Raw genomic sequence first — 20843 nt, forward strand, 5'->3', positions numbered from 1 at the left:
TAAAAGACAAAACAAAACAAAACAAAAAATAAGACAAGTTTCAATGTGGGCTGGGTTGGAGGGGGGAAATTATTGTAATATAAAGACAAAATACATCATTATTTTTCTATTGGCTGGTTTTATGTGTACATTGAAAATTATAATTAAAATAATATTATGAAGATTATATATTCAAAAAATAATTATACGGCAGTGGGATGGGAGTTACTGAAAAGACAGATTTGTCATAATGTACCTGCTCTATCACTTTTCTTTTTTAATGAGAATAAAGAAATCAATCAATTAAAAAAAAAAAGAATGACAGTCATTGACCCCATTCTAGTTTAGCCCAACAATTGGGTCCTACTTCATTGAATTAGTGTTTGTGTCCATCTGCTGGCAGAAGGAAGCTCAGGAGTATTCTCATAGGATTGCCTTTCCTCTTATGTGACCATTTGCCTCATTAGTTGCCATAAGTATGTTTGAAAGAACCTATTTTCAGTTACCATTTAAATTCATACTCAAATGAACCAGTCGGGGTTGGCCAGGCAGACCCACCATTGCCAGCGACACACTTACCACTTGCCTTCTCAGACCCTATGTGGTCTGTTTGATTGTTTACATGTCTTGGATGAGTTGGGAGTCACCAACTGTATTCATTCTGATGAGATAAAGGATCATGAACACCATCTTTCCTGTTACTTCATCCACCCTAAGGTCCTTTGGGGTTTTTTTTTTTGTTCTTTTGCTTTTTGGTGAGGCAATCGGGATTAAGTGACTTGCCCAGGGTCACACAGTTAATAAGTGTGAAGTGTCTGAACTCAGATCCTCCTGACTCCAAGGCCAGAGCTCTATCCACTGTGCCACCTAGCTGCCCCTTTTAAGGTCTTTTGGACTTTACCATCTGCCGTATTTCTATGCCCTCTAGGCGCCAGGGCACTATCATTTGATTTACTGGTGCAGCCTAAGGATCTCTGACTCTAACCTCAGCCCTGCTGATTGAACTGAGCATTTCTAGGCCTTTTCACTTGTTCTGCAGCAGAACTTTCCTTTATGTACTCCCTTTCCCAAATTTGCATATGAACTTCTTGAGAACAGAGACTGAATCAGTTTGTTTTTTTTAATGTTTGTATCCCCAGTGCTTAGCACAGTACTTGGCATATAGTAAGTATTTAATTAATAAATGTTGTTTTTTTCTTTTTTTTCTTTTTTGGTGAGGCACTTGGGGTTAAGTGACTTGCCCAGAGCCACACAGGTAGTAAGTGTTATGTGTCTGAGGCCAGATTTGAACTCAGATCCTCCTGACTCCAGGGCCAGTACTGTATCCACTGTGCCACCTAGCTGTCCCATCTTTTACTCATTTTCATTCATTCAAATGAACATGTAGTAGAATAAGCTTTGCAATCTTCATAGGACTCAGGGAGTCTTTGGAATGGGAGTAAATTCTGTTTGCTCTCTTGTCTCTTTGAAGCATTGGAGGTTTCTATGTATTTTGGAGGTTAATTGCCTTCTACCAATGCCAACAGGAAGGCCGCATGTAGGCTAATTACTTGTATCAGCTTACCTATGTCATAAGGATTGATTGATTGGCTTGTTATTGAGTTGATACAGGGACTCAAAGAGATGAGTAGTTTCATAGGTGACAGGTAATGTAAAGGATGTGGGTCAGCTGATACTGACATATTTGTATTAATCCCATCAGAATCAAAATTATACTTATTAATTACCCTAGATGAAGAATGCCACATATAATCTACCTAAATGACACAAAAACAAGGATATTACAATAATTATGCTGGTATTAGAATCATAGAATCTCAGTGTTGAGAGGGACCTCAAATGTCAAGTCAACAAGCATTTATTCAGTGTCTACTGTGTGCTGGGTATTGTACTATATGCTAGGGATATAAATCCAGAACTGATCAGGAATCCCATCTTTGGCAATCCTGTCAAGTCCTCATGTAGCCTCTACTGAAGATTTATATTGAGGGGCAACTCTCTGCCTTCATCATGATCCCACCCCATTTTGGACAGCTCTGATTGTTAGAAAGTGTTTTTGTCCGTCAGTTCACACTCTGCCTTTCTGAAACTTCTGCTCATAGAGATATTACAAACCAAATGCTTGCTGCTATGGGTATTTTTTTACATCCTCCCCCTCAAATATGTTAGGGTAGGAAGCAAGGGAAAGTGGCCCAGAGGATCAGACCAACCCTCACATTTTTTCCAACCTCTTCTTTTGAGGTCACTACGGCTCTATAATCTATTGAAGACAATTTACACAAAGTAGAACTGTGGGTTCTGAAAAAAGGTTGGGTGGGAAATATGGTAAGTGGGAGTTTACTTCCTGTTAAACATCATACCACAATATCTGCAGCTGAAAGTGGTTAAAAATACAATGAGACTGAATCGTGTTACAGGTGGGCTGAAAGCAATGAATGCAAATAACTTTGGTAGTATCTAGGCCAGACTGGCTGGCATTTGTGCCTATCTGTAACTTTAGACTAGGAGCTCCTCATTATATACATACATATGCTCTATATACATATATATACACCCATATACACATGTATATATGCATATACACGTAACAAACACAATACACAAATATATTCAGATATGCATGCATGCCTGTATGTATACACGTGTATATAGGCATGCATACTGCAATACATGTATATTCATGTACATATACTGGCTTAGACATACATGTGTATGCATATGAGCATATTCCTATGCCTATGTGTATACATGCTTGTATATATATACTTATGTGTGTATATGTATGTGTGTGAGTGCTATAGTACCACATGTAGTGGCTCATGCTGCCACCACTGGCCTATGTGTACATGTATGCATGCAAGTATATATATATGTATATATGTATATATATACATACATATATATATATATATACACACACACACACACACACACACACACACATAATTAAAAGAACACAAATATGTTTCCTCCATCTGTGGGCACAATCCCACCCATTCTCAAATCCCATTTGTGGTCCTAGGTAGGAAGTAAAGAAAGAGTTCAGAATGTAATTGATTCAGTAATAAGCTTGCTGGTGACCTGTGCCTGGTACCTAGTCATTTTGCTGAGTTCTTAACCTTTATTACCCACAAGCTTGCTTGGAATGATGATGAAGATGATGATGATGATGGCTAACAAGGATATTACACTAATTACCCTAGTATTAGAATCACAGAATCTTGGTGTCAAGAGGGACTTTAGATGTGAAGTCAACTCAAGCACTGAAGCTTTAAGATTTGCAAAGCACTTTCCATATATTATCTCGCTTGATCCTTATAAAAACCCTATGAGGCAATTCTAATATCACTATTTTATAGATGAGGAAACTCATCTATAAATCTAAGATTAAGTGACTTACCCAGGGTGACACAGCTAGTGTTTGAGGCAGCATTGAAATTCACACCTTGACTATCTACTCCATTTTGATTCCTGGCCTCTTGAGTTGGACTCGCCCTCATGCACGCACATAGATTCTTGTGGTCCTAGAAGCCTGCCTTGTGCCTACCTATCATTTGATGCTCACAGACTGCAGTTTACAATCATAGGGACAGAGGTAGAACTGACAGCAGCACATACTGTGGCTCATGCTGCCACTGATGGCCACTGATGAACAAAAATCTACAAAGTCAGCAGCAGAAAGTCAACCTCCACACAGCCTACATCAGCTCCAACTCCCTCAATATTCCGGGGGACAAGCCATCCAACACTCAGCAGAAGGAATTAGTGAAATCTTAAGAAGTGAAGCTTTAGTGAAGCTATCACAGCTGTCCTTAATCGCCTGGAGAGCCCTGCCAAGGACGAGGGATTACATTTATTCTGCTTGCCCCCAGAGGAAAAATTGTAGAGCCGTGGGTGGAAGGCAATTGCTGAGTGGAAGATTTTGGCTTGACAGGAGAAATTTATAACAATTGGAGCTCTCTGAACGTGGAACAGAGGAAGTCTTCGACAGAGACTGGACATCCCCTTTGGGGAGATATTGTAGAGGTGATTCCAGCGGAGGAGTAGGTAGGATTAGATGACCTCTGAGATGCCTTTGTAACTCAGATTCTGTTAGTCTGTTTTAGGTTCTGACAAAAGTATCTTTATAATAAACTCCCCAGCACACTGTTTCATTGTGAAATAGAATTTTAGGAAAATGAATAGTCATTGTTTGGGATCACATTCTCTTCCAGGACCAACAAAAGAACTAGCATTTAGCTCTGTCATGAAATAGCAAATGAATATAAATTCTGCAAGACTCATAGGAAAGACAACACTCTTCCACCCACATCCCACCCACATTCTTTTAGTGCTCTTTCCTTCCTCAGATGTCAGCAAGCACTTGGTTTGCACCTCTCTTATGTGCTTGCCTTGTTCAGGTTTATACTTTAGCTAGCTATCGTTGTCTGTGACCGGTTTCCCCTAGACGTATGGCATCATGTGTTTGCTGAAAAATTGAACTGAATCAGAGACCTCCTAGGGCTCTTGTGGCAGTGCTTGTTTTCCTGCATATTTGATGGGTCCCATTGTGTGAGAAGCTGGTAGATTCAAGGTGGGCTTGGAGGAAGGAAGATAAAACTTAAAGAACAATCTCTTACTTAATGATAGGACAAAAGAAAAGGAAAAGCTTAGCTGTTTTGGCCCAGCAAACAATGCAAATAGGGCAAAAATTCATTGAATCATTGACCCGCAGAATTGGGAGGCATCTGTGAGGCCATCTAGTTTGATCTACAGCCCTGAAATCTTTCTCATGGGGTACTATGATCAGTAATCCCAATACCGATGAGACGCTCTTCAGCAATTTAGAACCCAGGCCACATGGGCAGATTTGGGTCTAGTGGGCCTGGTATGTAACTAGATGCAACTTGTGAAGTCACAGTTTCTTTTGTGAATAACCATGCGGAAAGTAAAGTGGAGAAGTAGCTTATGGTGGATATGGTTTCAAATCACATTATATATAAATGCTCTTATTTTTATCCTCACAACTAAGCTAGAAGGATAGGAAATGCAAATGTTATTACCCCTACCACTTTTTTTTTTTCAGGTGAGAAAACAGAGACTCAGAGAGGTTAAATAAATAGAGCAAAACCACAGCAGAGCAGGTACTCAAGTAGTTACTCTAGGCACAATTAATGTTCTTTCCACTGAACCAGGCTGAATTCTGCAAACAATTCACCATTTGAGTCATCAGCAGTTTGTCTATTGCATGGATTCTTGACCTGGGATCTGTGAACTTTTAAGAAATATATTTTGATAATTATAATTATAAAGTTGTGATTGTATTTCAGTATAATTGATTTCCCTTATACGCCTATGTAATTTATTTTATGCATTTAAAACCATTATTCTGAGGAGTCCATAGGCTTCATCAGACTGCCAACGGGGTCCATGGCACAAAAAAGGTTAAGAACCCCTGGTCTAGAGCCAGAAGCCTGGGGCTTGGAAGCCTTGATCTTGGAGAAGATACATTCCAGTCCAGCGGCTTTAGAGGAAGGGGATATGGGAGAATCCCATGCTCTGTTGAAGTGCCACTCTCTTTCCCTCCTTAAGTCACTTAATTAGTCAATAAACACTTGTTGTTCAGCTTTGTCTGACTCCTCATTACCCCATTTGGGGTTTTCTTGGCAAAGATACTGGAGTGGTTTGTCATTTTTTTCTCCAGAAATAAACATTTATTAAACACCTACTATGTGTCAGGCACCGTGCTAAGACCTGGAGATACAAAGAAATGTAAAAGACAATCTAACAGGGGAGAGGACACGCAAAGAACTATTAAAAATATGTGGGATAAATTGGAGATAATCAACAGAGGGAAAGCACTAGAATTAAGGAGCATCAGGAAAGGCTTCCTGTGGAAGGTAAAAGTTTAGCTGGGGTTTGAAGGAAGTCAGGGAAGCTATGGAGGTGGAGGTGAAGAGAGAGTGAAAACCAGTGAAACCAGTGAAAACGGCAAAATGTCCTGAGTCGGGAGACGTAGCTTAAGGAACAGCAAGGAATTCAATGTCACTGGGTCACTTGGGCAGGAAGAGCTACAAGGTATAAGAAGACTGGAGAGGTTGAGTGGGGAGGGACATGGTAGGAAGAGCTTTTGAGCATCAAACAGAGGATTTGATCTTAGAGGTGACAGGGAGCCACCGGAGTTTATTGAGTAGGGAGTTGTCCTGGTCAGACTAGGGCTCTAGGAAAATCAGTTTGACAGCTGATCTCACACACACACACACACACACACACACACACACACACACAAGTTGTAGGGCTCAGCCTGATGGCTTTTGATGCAGGGAGAACAGCAGAGCCCTCACTGACCGTACAGACGAGGCTGCAGCAGCACCCTTCCCCCGTTGTCACCACTACTGTCCAGCTCTCCCTGGGACCTGTGGAAAAGTTTGAGAAACTAGCTCTTTCTACGCTCACACCCGCTTTCAGTTCCCACTCCTTGACTTTTCCCCTATACTGCCTACCTCCTATCCCTTCCCTCAAGTTGATCACTTTATTAAAGAGTATCTATTGGGTGGATAGGGAAAAGAGAAAGCATTTGTATGGTTTTATGTATTAGTAAACTCATATAAGGGACATCTAGATGGTGTGACTTATAGAGTTTTGTATTTGGAGTCAGGAAGGCCTGTGTTTGAATCCTGCCTCAGACACTTACTAGTTGCATGGCCTTGGGAAAGTCACTTGAGCTCTCTTAGGCTCTGTTTTCTCATCTGTAAAATGAGAATAATAATAATAATAGTACCTATCTCATAGGATCAAATGGGATGACATTTTGCAAACTTTAAAGCACTACGCAAATTATACATGTTGTTGTTGTTGTTGTTATTTTATTATTATAAAGCAGCCATAATAGAATGAAGCATCTTGGGCTTTAACCCAAGGTGCTAATGTCAAGGAAGAGAAGGAGGAAGCAGAGTTTCTTAGTGGAGGAGTTCTTCCATTGGTTAATCCAAAAACCATTGACCCTACAATTCATGTGTCTCTGCCCTATGGTAGCCTGTGCTAAACTTTACTCTAGACCCTTTGACCTTACTCCTTCACTCCTTGCAATTGCTCCCCTCTTCTGCCTCACCTTGCTTCCATCCCCCCAACTGCCTTCTGGGCCCTCATCTCCCCTGTCCCAAATATTGATGCTGTAGTGAAAGATTCCTGGCGATGGCTATTATAGGGCTGTAGATTCAGAGCTCAAAGGGACCTAGGAGGCCACTGAATCCAATCCCCTCATTTTACAGATGAGGAAACTGAAACTATTCATTCGGAATTTATTGTGCCCAATTTCACAAAGCCTTCTTTACAGAGACCATCTCCCGTGCCCCTTTGCTAAGAGACTGCTACACTATTGGTGTTCATTGTCCTGGCATTTTAGAACTTTAGGACTAAAATACCCCTTAGGGTCCCCAAGGGAATTCCAAGTCTATGATTCTACAGCATGTAGCCTTGTTTGTCCTTCTAACCATTTAAATATGCTCATTAAACCTACTTGGAAAGATGGGGTCCTTTGAACCTCATTAAGTACTAGTTTATTTTCTTTATTCATAAATGTCTGAAATCATTTAGCTGATCTGGAGTCATATTCCCTTCTGTTAACAACATCTTTCCTGTTCATTTATCTACTTAGGCTCCAGATCTTTAACTGAATTTTCCTCCTCCTGAGATCTTTGGTAATTCCAATCTTTTCCCCCTTATATTCCCTTATTGCTCACTTTCTGATTCCTTCTTTGATTGCAGTTTCCCCTGGGGTCTGGATCTCAAAGACATGGCAGTCTTCTCCCACAGGGAGCAATTCATGTTCACTGAACTAAGTGTTTACCCCAAGGGAATTCAGGGGAAACAGACCGGGCCTCAGCTGGATGCTGGGGCTTTGCTTCAGGCAGGCCTGGTTGAACAAATGTTCCTGCTTTCCTTCCCTCTGTCCCTCAGTTCTCTATGTGAATATTATTGCAGCACATAGCATTGCTGACCCAGCCAGGACAAGCTTCTGTCTTTTGGTTTTCCTCAGCTTTGGAAGGAGGGATGGGTAGAGTTGAATTTTGTGGCAAACCTGGTAGGGGGCTTATGCAGCCCTGACAGCAAAGTTTGGGGAGAGGTGGAAGTTGAGGAGGGAGTACAGAATAAGCTGTCAAGGGGTTAGGGATTAACCTTCTCTGCTATTAGTTCATTCAGTTTTTACCTCCTTAGGGTTCTTGGCGTCCTAGACCACCCATGACAAAATCTGTTCACAGATTGTTTTTGTATGGGCCCACAAGCTAAGAATAGTTTTTGCATTTTTAAATACACGTTTTTTTTTAATGTAAAAAAACCAAAACACTATTCTTAGCTCTGAAGCTGTACAAAAAACCAAGCAGTTGGCTGTATTTGGCAATGGGCCATAGTTTAACCTCTGTCTAGACCATGGAGACATCTGAAATTGTTTCATCTCTTGCCCATAAACCATATTTGGAAAGATTTGAGAGGATGCCACCAAATGACCTCTCATTACAGGTTTACTGGAATGAAAAGTACCATCATTATCATGTTTCTAAGTTAGTAGTTGGAGGGTACATTCCTCCTGTTTAAGTAGGGTGTAGTGAACTGAACCTGAAAACAAATGTTCATTTTCTTCCCTTGATTTCTTGATGAAAATCTCCAAAAAACATAACTTCATCAGTCACATCTCTTGGGTGATATATAGCAAAGGTAAAATTATGTCAAGGTTCTCTTTTTTTCCATCCAAGTGCGAAGACTGGCTGTGGTCTAGATAACCATTGCAGGTGAAGAAGTTTGGTTACTCAGAGACTATGAAACTTCCAGTGAATCTCCAGAGGTGTTCCATATTTGCCACGTGGACTCTTGAGACCCAGCAAAGGATGAACATCAATTTCATTGGAGTGTTTAAGGTCAAAGGATGACATCTCATGGATGGGTTGCCCAGTGGACAGTTGGTTAATAAGAAGTTAGGCAGCCTCTCCTATGGGAAAGAAAGAGCAATCAGAAGCAAATTTAATTCCTCACGCATATGGATGCATATTCTGTAGGTTGCTCTTTCATATGTTCTGCCCTCCTTAAGAAGTTCATTCCATTGGCAGAATGGTTCAGAGAAGCATAGACAATACCAGGCTGATTTTCCTCTGAGCCTTGGTTAGAATAAATAACTTTGGGTCCCACCTGGACCTTAGGCCATACATCATTATAATAAATTATAGTTTCAGATGACAAAGGCAGGGGCCTAGGTAGAGTGGAGTTATGTATTGTGCCCTCGTCAGCTTGGTTGAAATCAAAGGGCTGGCGTGGAGTAACCTGCAAGACAAGAGGATGACTTTCAGTTTCATGTGAGAACGTGATAGCTATTAATCGTACCACTGAGTTAGTGAGCTATAGAATATGATTATTATAATATATCTTTTTTTGGGGGGAGGAAATCAGGGTTAAGTGACTTGACCGGGGTCACATAGCCAGTGTAGAATGTGATTATTATAGAAATGGGGGTTGGGGGAAGAGTATGAAATGTGTTCTGTGCGCTAATAATACCTCCAATGCTATAGAAATTCAGGTAGGTAAAGGATAAAGAGGAGTAAGATAAATATGTACTTAGAAAAGAAAGTCAGTAGAGACATCATTGGGCATTTTTGGTGCTAGCAGTATGCCAAGTCACTTAATTTCCCTACATACCAGTTTCTTTATCTATAAAACAAGTGAGTTGGGCATTCTACTTTCATGTTCATGTTTCTGAACTCTGAAATTACTTTATCTGATCACAATCTGTTTTCATTCCAACTCTCCCACTGTCTTATGTCTCAAATCTTCATTGTGGCCTCCAATCCCTCTACCTCTCAGTTCTTTATCAAGCTATCAACACTGCACCAGCTACACTCTACATTTTGACCCCTTGGTGAACAAGGTCTTCAGTCTCTTGCCCCTTTATTCTATTGCCAATCTCTCTCAACCTTGGATTATTCCACTATCTTTGCTCCTTATGAAACTAGAGAAAATGACAAAACCATACTGAATGGATTCACTAGAAATTTGTTACATAATCTTAACTGGCCCTCACTGTGGCAAGGCAATACCCTTACGTAATCTTAATTGACTCACTATCCCACTCATGGTACTAGCTTTTCCAAATTTTTTCATCCCTCCTCAAACTTCCCATGACTCACTCCCACCCCTCCCCCGTGATCTCATCTAAGAATCTTGACTCATAAGTGAATTAAAAAATTGATGCCATTCACCAAGAGTTCCGTTTTTAGCACCTCTTCACCTCACATTGCTCAGATGCATTCTACCACTATCTCTTCCTCCACCCCTGTCTCACAGAATCAGTTGGCCTTTCTCCAGCAGATTGCCCGTGCTATTATCCCCACTATCTCACTCATCTTTAGTCTTTCTCTGTCTACTGGTTACTTCCTTGGTGCCTACAAACTCACTCATGTCTCACCCCATCCTCAAAAAAAAAAAAACAAAACTCACTTCATCCATCCATCTCTGCTATCATCCTATATCTCTGCTCCCTTTTGTGGCTAAACTTTTTATCTAAAATCAGAGCTGTCACTTCCTTTTATCTCACTCTGGTTCTCTCTCTAGAAGAGGCAGTATGGAATAACAGCTACAAAGCAAACCTCAGAGCCAGGCAGACCTCATCCAGGAGAGATGATATATAGAGCCTTGGGGTGACACTTACCTATAGCAGTGTGAAAGAAAACAAATTAGATAAGATAGAAGTCTCCTTGGTCCTCTTTTCTTCTGCATCTATACTCATTCACTCTCATGGTCTCGACTATCATCTCTATGCCAATGACTCTCCAATTTCAATTGTCAGCCTGGGCATCTCTTCTAAGCATTATATGTGCATTCCCAATACCTTACAGGCATCTCTATATTTATGCTTCACTAGGACCTCAAATTCAACTACAAAATTCAGCTACCAAATGTCCTAAACATGTGTTTTGCTGCCTAAACCTGATACTCACTCTGACTTCATTATTTCTATTTTTTAAAGATAATTTCCTCCCGTCTTCAATCCTTGAAACTCTTGATATTAACTTTGATTTCTCTCTTCCCATCATGGCCATTCATTTATCAATTACTTTACTCATCATTCGATCTGGTGTTATTCCTTTACTTGTCTATACTATTTATTCCCACCTTATCTTTTTAGACTTTTTATCCTAAGCCCTGCCAATTCTGCTAGTTATACTCCAACCAAACTGGATTACTTCCTGTCCTCCAAAATATACTATATATCTTTCTGCCGTTGCGCCTTTTACTGAATGTCTTCTCCTTGGAATTGTCTCCCTCTATGTTGCTTACTTATCCTCAATATCTAACAAATGTTAATTTCTCCTTCTAAGTTTCCCTGATCTCTCCAATTGGTAATGTATTTTTCCCTCTCACACTTGATATATGAGTTCAAATTGATTCTTGTTCTGGTCCCCCTGACCACCACCCTTTCTTCTAGTCAGCATAGTAAATAAATGTATAAGTAGCCAATATAAAGTAGCAAGAGCAGGATAAAAGATTTCAGAGGGGAACCTAGAAGTCATGTACACACCACCCCAAAGATCAAAAGAGCATAATCTACAAATTGTATCATACATTAACCAAAAATCACATATTGGTAATATGTGCTGAATCAGGGGAAGTCATCTAAACTTTACTTTTATGGATTTTTGGTCCTATGATATGTAAATTTCAGACAAGGCCCAGACATATGCAGTAAGCCCAGCAGATCACAGATGTTTTGTGAAGCTAATTTTGAGATGATGTGGACATGTTAACTTTAAAGATTTATTGACAACTTTGAAAAGATTTGGATATGTTAATGAACTAACCCCAAAGTAGTCCAAATAAGAGTTGTTCTGTTCCCACCAAAAACCCTATAAAAGTGAGACCTCAAACTCCTTTCCTTCAAGTCCTCTTCCATTTCCATCAATTCCATGCTGCCAAGTGTTTCCAACTCTAATCCATGGCTATGTGAGTGATTATTTGAGCCTTTTCCCCCTCTCCACCTTCTTCCTCATCACTGACTACCTTCCTGTACCACTCTATCCCTTGTCATCACACCATCTGTCTCTGTGTCCTTTTCAAAGCTTGTATCTGTATTTTCTATGTTGTTTCCCCCTACACCCTCTGTGCCTTCTTAGAATGTGATTGAAGCGGTATTCCCCACTGCCATCATGGCCTTTCCCAGTTTCCAGTTCCCAAAGAACCAGGCATACTTGCCCCATTTAATAATCTTATAAATTAATTATCAATTCAACCTAGGTTTCACTATGCATCTTTCTAACGTAGTTATCATGTGTGTGTCATATCTGCTATTAGATTGAAGGACCATGACTTATCTAAACTTTATATTTCCCACAGCATATAATGGAACTCTTTATATGGTAAATGTTGCCTAGTAAATGTTTGTGGAATTGAATTTCCTGAAAGCCTTTTGTTTATGTAAGAGAACCTCTCCTCAATTCTACATTGACTCCCTATGTAATCTCCTCTACTTCCACTGATTCAAAAGAAATCCTCAAATAAATGACTCAAATATCTAGCCTCAACTCCTAACCTCCTGTCCAGCATTTCTGCATGCCTGCTGGATATCCTCATGTGTGTGTACTACCAATACCTCAAAACTAGCACATCCCAAAGAGAGTCTGTCCTCTAATTCCTGAATCATCTTTACCCCACAATATCCCTGGTCTTTTAATGGAATCCTTTTCTTCCCACTCATTCATATTTAAAATGTTAAACTCATCTTTAGCCCTTCCCTATCCCTCAGGACCCACATCCAATCAATTGTTGAGTCTTATTAATTCTATCATTGTACTCTCCCCATCTGTCTCTTCCCTTCTGTTCATACTATCACCACCTTAGAGGAGATCCACATTATCTTCCACTAAAACTATTAAACAATCTTTCATCTGGTCTCTTTTCCTGCTATTCTCTGCCCCCACATTCTAGTTTTTACAGAGCAAACAATCTTCCTAATGTGTTGCTCTGATCTAGACTTTGAATGTTAGAGATGGAAGGGACCTGAGAAGACATCTTGTCCCACTTCCTCCTTTTACAGATGAGAAATCTAAGGTTCAAAGACTTGCAGTGAATCGTTCAGAGTAACACAGCCAGTGGTGCAAACCCCCAGTTTCCTGACTGGATATGAGTCAAATAGTCTCTCTTCAGGGTGACTCTAACAACAGCATACTAGCAACATCCCACAGGACTGTAAAAGCCATATTTCTTATCACTCCCATGCCAAAAGTTTTTTTAAAAAAAGCCCTATAATGGCTCCATGTTACCTGAAGAATTAAATTTGAACTCCTCAGTACGGAATCCAAGGCTATCCATAATATAACCTCATCCTATTCTCCATCGTTATTCTCCTTCACTCCTCCACCTCAGCCTCATGCACTCTATATTCACTCTTCTCTGAACATATCCCATGCTTACAATTCCAGGCATTTCAGTTCAACAGCTTTGCTATTCCCTTCTACTTGGAGTGGCCATCTCCGCACCTGCACCTGTCAGTGTCTTGCTCATTCTTCAATATCAGCCTGAAATAATATGCCCTCCATGATGATTTCCCAGCATCTTCTCTAATTTCTAAGAGTATGGATTTAGAGAGGAAATAAGCAACACCATCACTTTGCCATTGTGAAAACTGAGGCCCAGAGAGTTAAAGCGACTTTTCCAGGGTCATATAGCTAGAAGGTGGCAGAATTAAGATCCAAATCCAGATTCTAGAATGGCAAATTCTATATTCTTTGCTCTATGCATGCCTTACTTCCTCTTTTCAAACCTCAAAGCATTGTGCCCCTCCCTTATGGCACTTTTTACCTTACACTGTACTTATTTGTGTATTTTTCTTAGTGTTTCCATGTAGGAATTTCTTTCCAGCATTTCTCAGGAAATGTATGATTTTCTGAATCACAAATACTGAGAAAAATAGATGGAAAAATCAGGGAAAAGTATTATAATTCTCTTGTGAAAAATAAAGATTAACAGTCAAAACAGAGATGTTGTGTTACTGGTTCAAAGGAATTCACTGACATCAAGTCAAAAGTAAATGCAGGAAATACTGACATGCAAAGTAGAGGGTTAAGCTTGACATTTCTGGGAACTGGGACAGAATATGTAAGAGAGAAGCTGTCATAATCTAATCAGTCAGTCCTACTTAAAATTGTTGCCATGTTATGTGCATATTTGTGGCCCTGTCTGCTGCCAAAAGTTAGTCATTTTTTCAAATAAATAATATGCAAAAAATACTTTATACAAATCCTATGAGTGGTACTCCAAGAAATCACAAGTTTTGGAAGCAAAATAAATCTTTAAACTGTCAATTTCATGGCTTAGAGTTGGAAAGCAGAGGAAGGAGTGGAATGACATAGATTGTGATTAGATAAGGGAATTTTAGAGTTCATGAACATGGAAGTGGTTCATCTGTGGCTGAATGCAAGATCAAGGATTTGACCATCTTTTTGTGAGGCTAAGGTGGGGTACAGGAGTAGGCCATGTGAAATAAGCAAGTTGAGGAACTGAGAAGTTAGGGGATTTGAGAAAGTATCAATATGTATGTTGAAGTTCCCTAGTGGTACTGAACTCATTGCGGAAAGAGTATGAGTGTCCTGTAGCTTGACAACAGCTACAACATTTTGATTGGATGGTAGATGTGGATTTAGTGAAGGAGAATGAGAGTGTTGGTACCTGATAGGAGTGCTAATGAAGTATAGCAGAGATACTATGGTTTCTTTTTTTCCACTTTCTTAAAAAATCTTGACTTTTTCAGTGGAAGATATTCTTTAGATTTGACTTAATTTGTTTCAGCTAATTTGCTATAGATGTTTCTTGAGTTAACTTTTCATGAGCTGGTCCCCTAATGGATGCATGCATTTTGTACCATGCTAGGCCTGTTCCTTTGGACTGTGTCAAATAAAAGTCTGACCTAAAACTGAGAATCTGGGTACTAAACTACCCTGGAAAAAGTGAAAAGCTTATATGATTTGAGTTAGTAATTGCCTTATTTGTTTCGGCTTTCAAGCTAAGATGGAAAATGTTCTTGCCCCCAGTGGAAGAAGACAGATTGATACCAATATAGGATATGTTCAAGCAGGAAAAGATGATGTATGACTTAAAAATAAACACAAAGGAAAATGACAGATGCTGGAGGTGCTGTGGGAAAACAAGCACATTAATGCACTATTGGTAGGTAGACCTATGAAAATTGTCCAACCATTCTGGAAAGCAATTTTTATCTGTGCTCAAGAGGTTATTAAACTATGCATAGCCTTTGATCCATGGATACCACTATTAAGTCTACACCTCCAAAGAGATTAAAGGAAGAGGAAAAGAACCCACACACAAAGTTATTTATAGTAGCTCCTTTCATAATGGTAAAGAATTGGAAACTGAGAAGGTGTCTACCAATTAGGGAATGGATAAACAAGGTATTTTTAGGTAGGTGTGAAGGAATCATGAGTGAGGACACATAGAGCAGGAGCATAAGGGCTCACAAGTCAGGCAGTTTATTACTTGCAGGAATGTAAACTTGTGTGTGACTCCATTACCCAACAGTCCCTTAAACACACAATGATGAAAGTAGCTTCAGGCTTGTACTCCAATTGAGAGCCCAGATATCCTGGGTCTCTACCCTTATATATCTGATTGTTGTTGCTGGGCAAACTCATAGGGACTGAGTAGCAGGAAAATCTTAGGGGCAGTCAATCAATGAGCAGTCTATCCTTTGATTTCTACCAGTCATCATTAACCAAAAGGAAACTATGGTTAGTAAAGTTTACTAATCTTGCACTCCTAAACCTAAATGCAGATGACCAAGCCAGTTGTTGGGTATTATATAGCAGGTCAATCAGTGGTCAAACATAGAGTCACTTTTGTCAGCTACAGTCTAGCAATAGGCCACTCCTCATAATAGGTAGATAGATAGGTAGGTAATAAGCATGTTTAAAATGCTTAGAGTGTGTTAGGCACTGTGCTAAACTCTGGAGTTACAAATAGAAGCAAAAATAAAGGCAGCGGCTGCGCTCAATGAATTTACATTCTAATGAGGGAAGATCACATATAAACAGAGCTGAAAAGGGAGTGGAGGATGTACTTTTGAGGGGATATAGAAACATGACAGAATTTTATTATGAGATGAGAAATGATGAAGGGGATGGTTTCAGAGAAACCTTGGAAAACTTCAATCAATTAATACAGAGTGAAGTAAGTAATATCCAGAGAACAACTCATACAAAACAATAATAGTTTAAAGACAAACAACTTTGAAAGACTTAAGAATTCTGATGATCACAATGACCAATTACAATTCCAGAAGACTTATTGTGAAAAATGTTACCCACTTCCTGACAGAGAAGTGATGGATTCAGAGCAAAAACTGAGCAACATATTTTTGGAAATGACTGGTATGGGAATTTGTTTTGCTCATTTATAACATATTTTCTAAAAAAAGATTTTGTTTTTCTTTCTTTTTCAATGTGGGTGGGATGAGAGGCAGAGAAGGCAGATTTTTTGTTTATTGAAAAATATAATATTTAGTTTTTAAAAAAAAAAAAAAACAGAAGCATCGATGAATCTCTAAGACATAATCGATGTTCCTGATTTCTTGGCTAGGTTTTGGTTTACTTTTCATCTTTTAATAGAGCTAACTAGGCTCTCCTTTCTTTCCAAGACAAACATGTGACTCCCATCTCTGGAAATGGTGATGCGCAAAGTAAGCAGTCCAAAATGAGTCTCTCTGTCTATCACTGTCACTGTGCTTTCCTGATCACTTTAGAATGGTTCCATACACCTAGTGACAGGCTCCCTAGTTCATTACAGCTACGAAGGACCATTCAGGGGCCAGGAGAGAGCTGCAGCATCACTGGCTCTTGCAAGCTTCACATGCTCATCACTGAACCCACCAGTTCCCTTCCCTACTTTCTTTATTGCTTTGGCCATAAATCCTCTCTCAACTTCCTTCTCAACTAGCTTCCAATTCCACAGACCTAGAACGGCAGAATGTCAATCTCAGTATTCTGGAGATCTGTAGACATTTTGTGACTTTCAAATAAAGCGAACCCTGTTCAGCGAAAACCAATGGGAAAGTATGGAGGCATTATCGCTCTTCTGGATTTCATGAAGTCCAACCCAAGAGAAGCATCAGGGACACTGCACATAGTATTTTAGTAGGGCTATGATGCAATAGATGTTGCAGCCCTCCAATGATGCAAGTCACAGCTCATATGTGCCTGCCACTCCTGTGTAAGTTTTGTCCATATCCTCCTCTAAAGCCTCCACAGAGGGCCCCCCAAGCTCTTGGAGCAAACACGTTAGGTAGCATTGCACAGTAGATAAGAGAACTGTCCTCTGAGTTAGGAATAGCTGGGTAGATTCCTGGTTCTGATGCATACAGGCTTTGTGACCCAGAGCAAGTCATAGCCTCTCAGCACCTGAAGGCAACTTTCTAAGACAAAAACCTGCAGAGAAGGTGTGGAACTGCAATAACAATAATAATAAGAGCTAATATTTATATGGGCAGCTAGGTGGCACAGTGGATAGAGCACCCGGCCAGGAGTCAGGGAGACCTAAGTTCAAATCCAGCCTCAGACACTTACTGGCTGTGTGACTCTGGGCAAGTCACTTAACCCTGTTTGCCTCAGTTTCCTCATTCATAAAATGAACTGGAGAAGGAAATGACAAACCACTCCAGTATCTTTGCCAAGAACCCCCCCAAGTAGGGTCATAAAAAATCAGACACGATTAAACAGCAACAAATATTTATTTTTATTTTTTTAATTTTTTTTTTTTTAGGCAATTGGGGTTAAGTGACTTGCCCAGGGTCACTCAGCTAGTAAGTGTCAAGTGTTTGCTCTAAGATTGGATTTGAACTCAGGTACTCCTGACTTCAGGGCCGGTGCTCAATCCACTGCGCCACCTAGCTGCCCCTAACAACAAATATTTATAAAGCATATTTAGGTTTACAGAGCACTTTACGTATGTTAACTCATGTGATCCTCACAACAACCCTGGGATGTAGACGTTATTATCATCACTTTTTACAGATGAGGAAACTGAGGCACAGACAGGTTAAATGACTTGCCCAAGGTTATACAGCTAGTAAGCATCTAAGGGAATATTTGAACTCACGTCTTCCTCACCCCAAGTCCTATACTCTATCCAATATGCCATTTAGCTGCCTCATTAATAGAGAAGTGCCTCACCAGGAGCTCCTTATACTGACGAAATCATAGGTCCAATAAAAAAAAGCCATAATAGGCACTACATAAACTGAATTGAATAGAACTGAATTGCCCATTGTAAATCTACACAGTGACTTAGGCAGAATTTGTTCAGGTCATAAACCAAAAACCATTTTTCTATTTATGCAAATTTTGAGAGTTCATTATTTCAACTGGGTTTTAGATGTGGATCTTAAGTAGCACCAAGAACCAGGATTTTTTTTTGTTCATATTGGGAAAAAGGGAAATAAAGAAGAGTTTCTCAGTTCCAAAGGAACCAAATAATCTACTTTACTCAACACACAGTTTGGCAAATAATGGATATTCAATGTTTTCTGGTTAGTTACGTAACTAGGCACCTAGATGGAATATTAGATAGAATGTTGGATTTGGCATCGTGAAGACCTGAGTTCAAATCCTCCTTCATATATTAATTATCTGTGTGATCCTGGTTAAGTCTCTCTGCCTCAGTTTCCTCACCTTTCCAGTTCTAAATATATGATCTCATTATATTACAAAAATATATCTACTGTATCATCAATCCAGTGACATTGGCTTCCTGGCTGTTCCACAAACAGGACACTCCACCCCTTAGCTCCAGGCATTTTCTTAGGCCTATCCCCAGTGCATGAAATACTCTCAATTTGCCATTCTGTCTGCTGCCATCCCTGGTTTCCTTTAAGTACCAACTAAAATCCCACCTTCTATAGGAAACCTTTCCCAATAATTCTTAATTCCAGTGCTTTCCCTCTATTAATTATTTTCTATTTATCCTATGTATAGCTTGCTTTGTAAATATTTGTTTACATGTTGTCTCTGATTGTAAGATCTTTGAGGATAGGAACTGTTTTTTGCCTCTTTTTATATCCCCAGCACTTAGCATAGTGCCTGGCACATAATAGGCACTTAATAAATATTCATTGATTGATAGATTGATGGATAGAAGGCCATTGATTAGGGAATGGCTAAATAAATTTTGGTACATGTGTGAAATGGAATATTACTGTGCTGTTAGAAGTAACAAATATGATGAATACAGAGAAACTTGAAAAGATCTACATGAACTAAGGCAGAGTGAAGTAAGTAAAGCCAAGAAAAGCCAATGAGCACAACAATGTAAATGGAAAGAAGAACCACACATACAAAAAAAATGAATGTTGCAAAATTACAAATAAACATATGGCCCCAAAAAAGGGATATGAGAAGATAACACTACTCTACTCCTTTGAAGAAGTAGGAAGTCCACAGGTGTGGCCCATTGCACACATTTTCAGATTTTTTTGATGTATTAATAGGTTTTGCTGATTTTTTTGCTCTTTTCCTTTTTTTCTTTAAAAAATATTATTTGTTATATGGGATGGCTCTCTGAGAGGGGAAGGGAGATGGATACAGGGAGGAATTCTGGTGATGTAAGAAATAAGAGACATCAATAAGAATGTATTCACACTTCTGCTGTTGCAGAAGTGATGCAGCAAAGCATCCCATGCATGGGTACAACCAGTATGAAAACATGGAAATGGAAGAGAAAGTGTCATATTCAAGGAACTGCAGGCAGGCAAGTGTAGTTGAATTGTAGAGTACACAGAAGGGAATAAGATATAAGAATACCAGAAATGTAGAAAGGGTCAAGGTTATAAAGAGTTTTAAATGCCAAAATAGAGGACTTTACATTTGATCTTATCACTTGCAATTTACTGTTTCAAAGAAGGGAAAAAACATACCTGGTTAGTTCCCCTTCCTAAGGTATCAGGATGCTTCTTTTGTTTGGCTGGAAAAAATTTTTAAAAGAAAGAAACAGTCAATCAGACTCAGAAAAGCTCTAGGAGAGGTCACCTAAGGTGTTATACCACCCCAGTTAGTAGGAAGGGTTGCTACCACTATGGCCAACTTCCAGTAATTTGTGGGAAATGCCAATGCCAATCAACTTTGAGAGTCAATGGTTAATATATGTCACTCATTGATTTTATCTTCCCTTCTTACCCAGCATGCAAAACAGAAAAAGATTAGAACACCAAACAATCACTTTTTAAAAGCTGATAACTTTTCTCTAGGGAGTTTCTATATTTTGGTGCCAAAAGTCACAAGTAATACCACTCCAGGAACATTTTGTTCACATATTGGTATCATGGTTCAATGTAGACAGTGATAAGTTGGTGAGCATCCATTGTGGTGAATATCCTTGAGGTCTTGTCATATCAGGAGTAATTTAATCAATTAGAGATATTCAGCCTAGAGAAGAAAAGACTTGGGGGATGGGAAATGGAGGAAGAGAAATATGATAACTGTGTTCAAATATTTGAAGGGCTATTCTGAGGAAGAAAGATTAGATGTTCCATTTGGCTCAAGATGGGCAGAACCAATCAATGACTCAATCAATCATTTATTAAATACTCAGTATATACAAGGCACTATTGTAGGTGCTAAGATACAAAGCCAAAAATAAGACAGTCCACGCTCTCAAGTAGCTGAAATTCTACCTGAGAAACAACATGTACATAATATAAGTAAATGCAGAATAAACATATGTATAATAAATACAAAATAAAAGTGTGATAGTTAAGTACAAAGTAGTTAGCGAGGGAGGGCACTAGCAGTTGGAGAGATCGGAAAAGATATCATGTAGAAGGTGATGCTTCAGCTGTATCT

General features: G+C 39.4%; 1 protein-coding gene across 3 annotated transcripts in view; it reads right to left on the reverse strand.

Annotated features, from left to right (window-relative positions):
* Positions 1–6804: 6804 nt before the first annotated feature.
* Positions 6805–20843, reverse strand: part of BTLA (B and T lymphocyte associated) — a 48646-nt gene continuing 34607 nt past the window's right edge. For 2 of the 3 annotated variants that reach the window (XM_027867383.1, XM_027867374.1), the window contains exons 4-5: positions 19919–19965; positions 8854–9273 (exon numbers count right to left, since the gene is read on the reverse strand). In XM_027867383.1, coding sequence (XP_027723184.1) covers positions 8977–9273; positions 19919–19965 — 344 coding nt within the window. In that variant the 3' untranslated portion in view covers positions 8854–8976. Of the gene's footprint in view, positions 9274–19918; positions 19966–20843 lie in introns of all 3 variants that reach the window. The other variant, XM_027867393.1, reaches the window with a different exon arrangement.

This window comes from Vombatus ursinus, unplaced genomic scaffold (assembly GCF_900497805.2).
Source record: "Vombatus ursinus unplaced genomic scaffold, bare-nosed wombat genome assembly UNPS02001419.1, whole genome shotgun sequence".
Lineage (NCBI taxonomy): Eukaryota > Metazoa > Chordata > Mammalia > Diprotodontia > Vombatidae > Vombatus > Vombatus ursinus.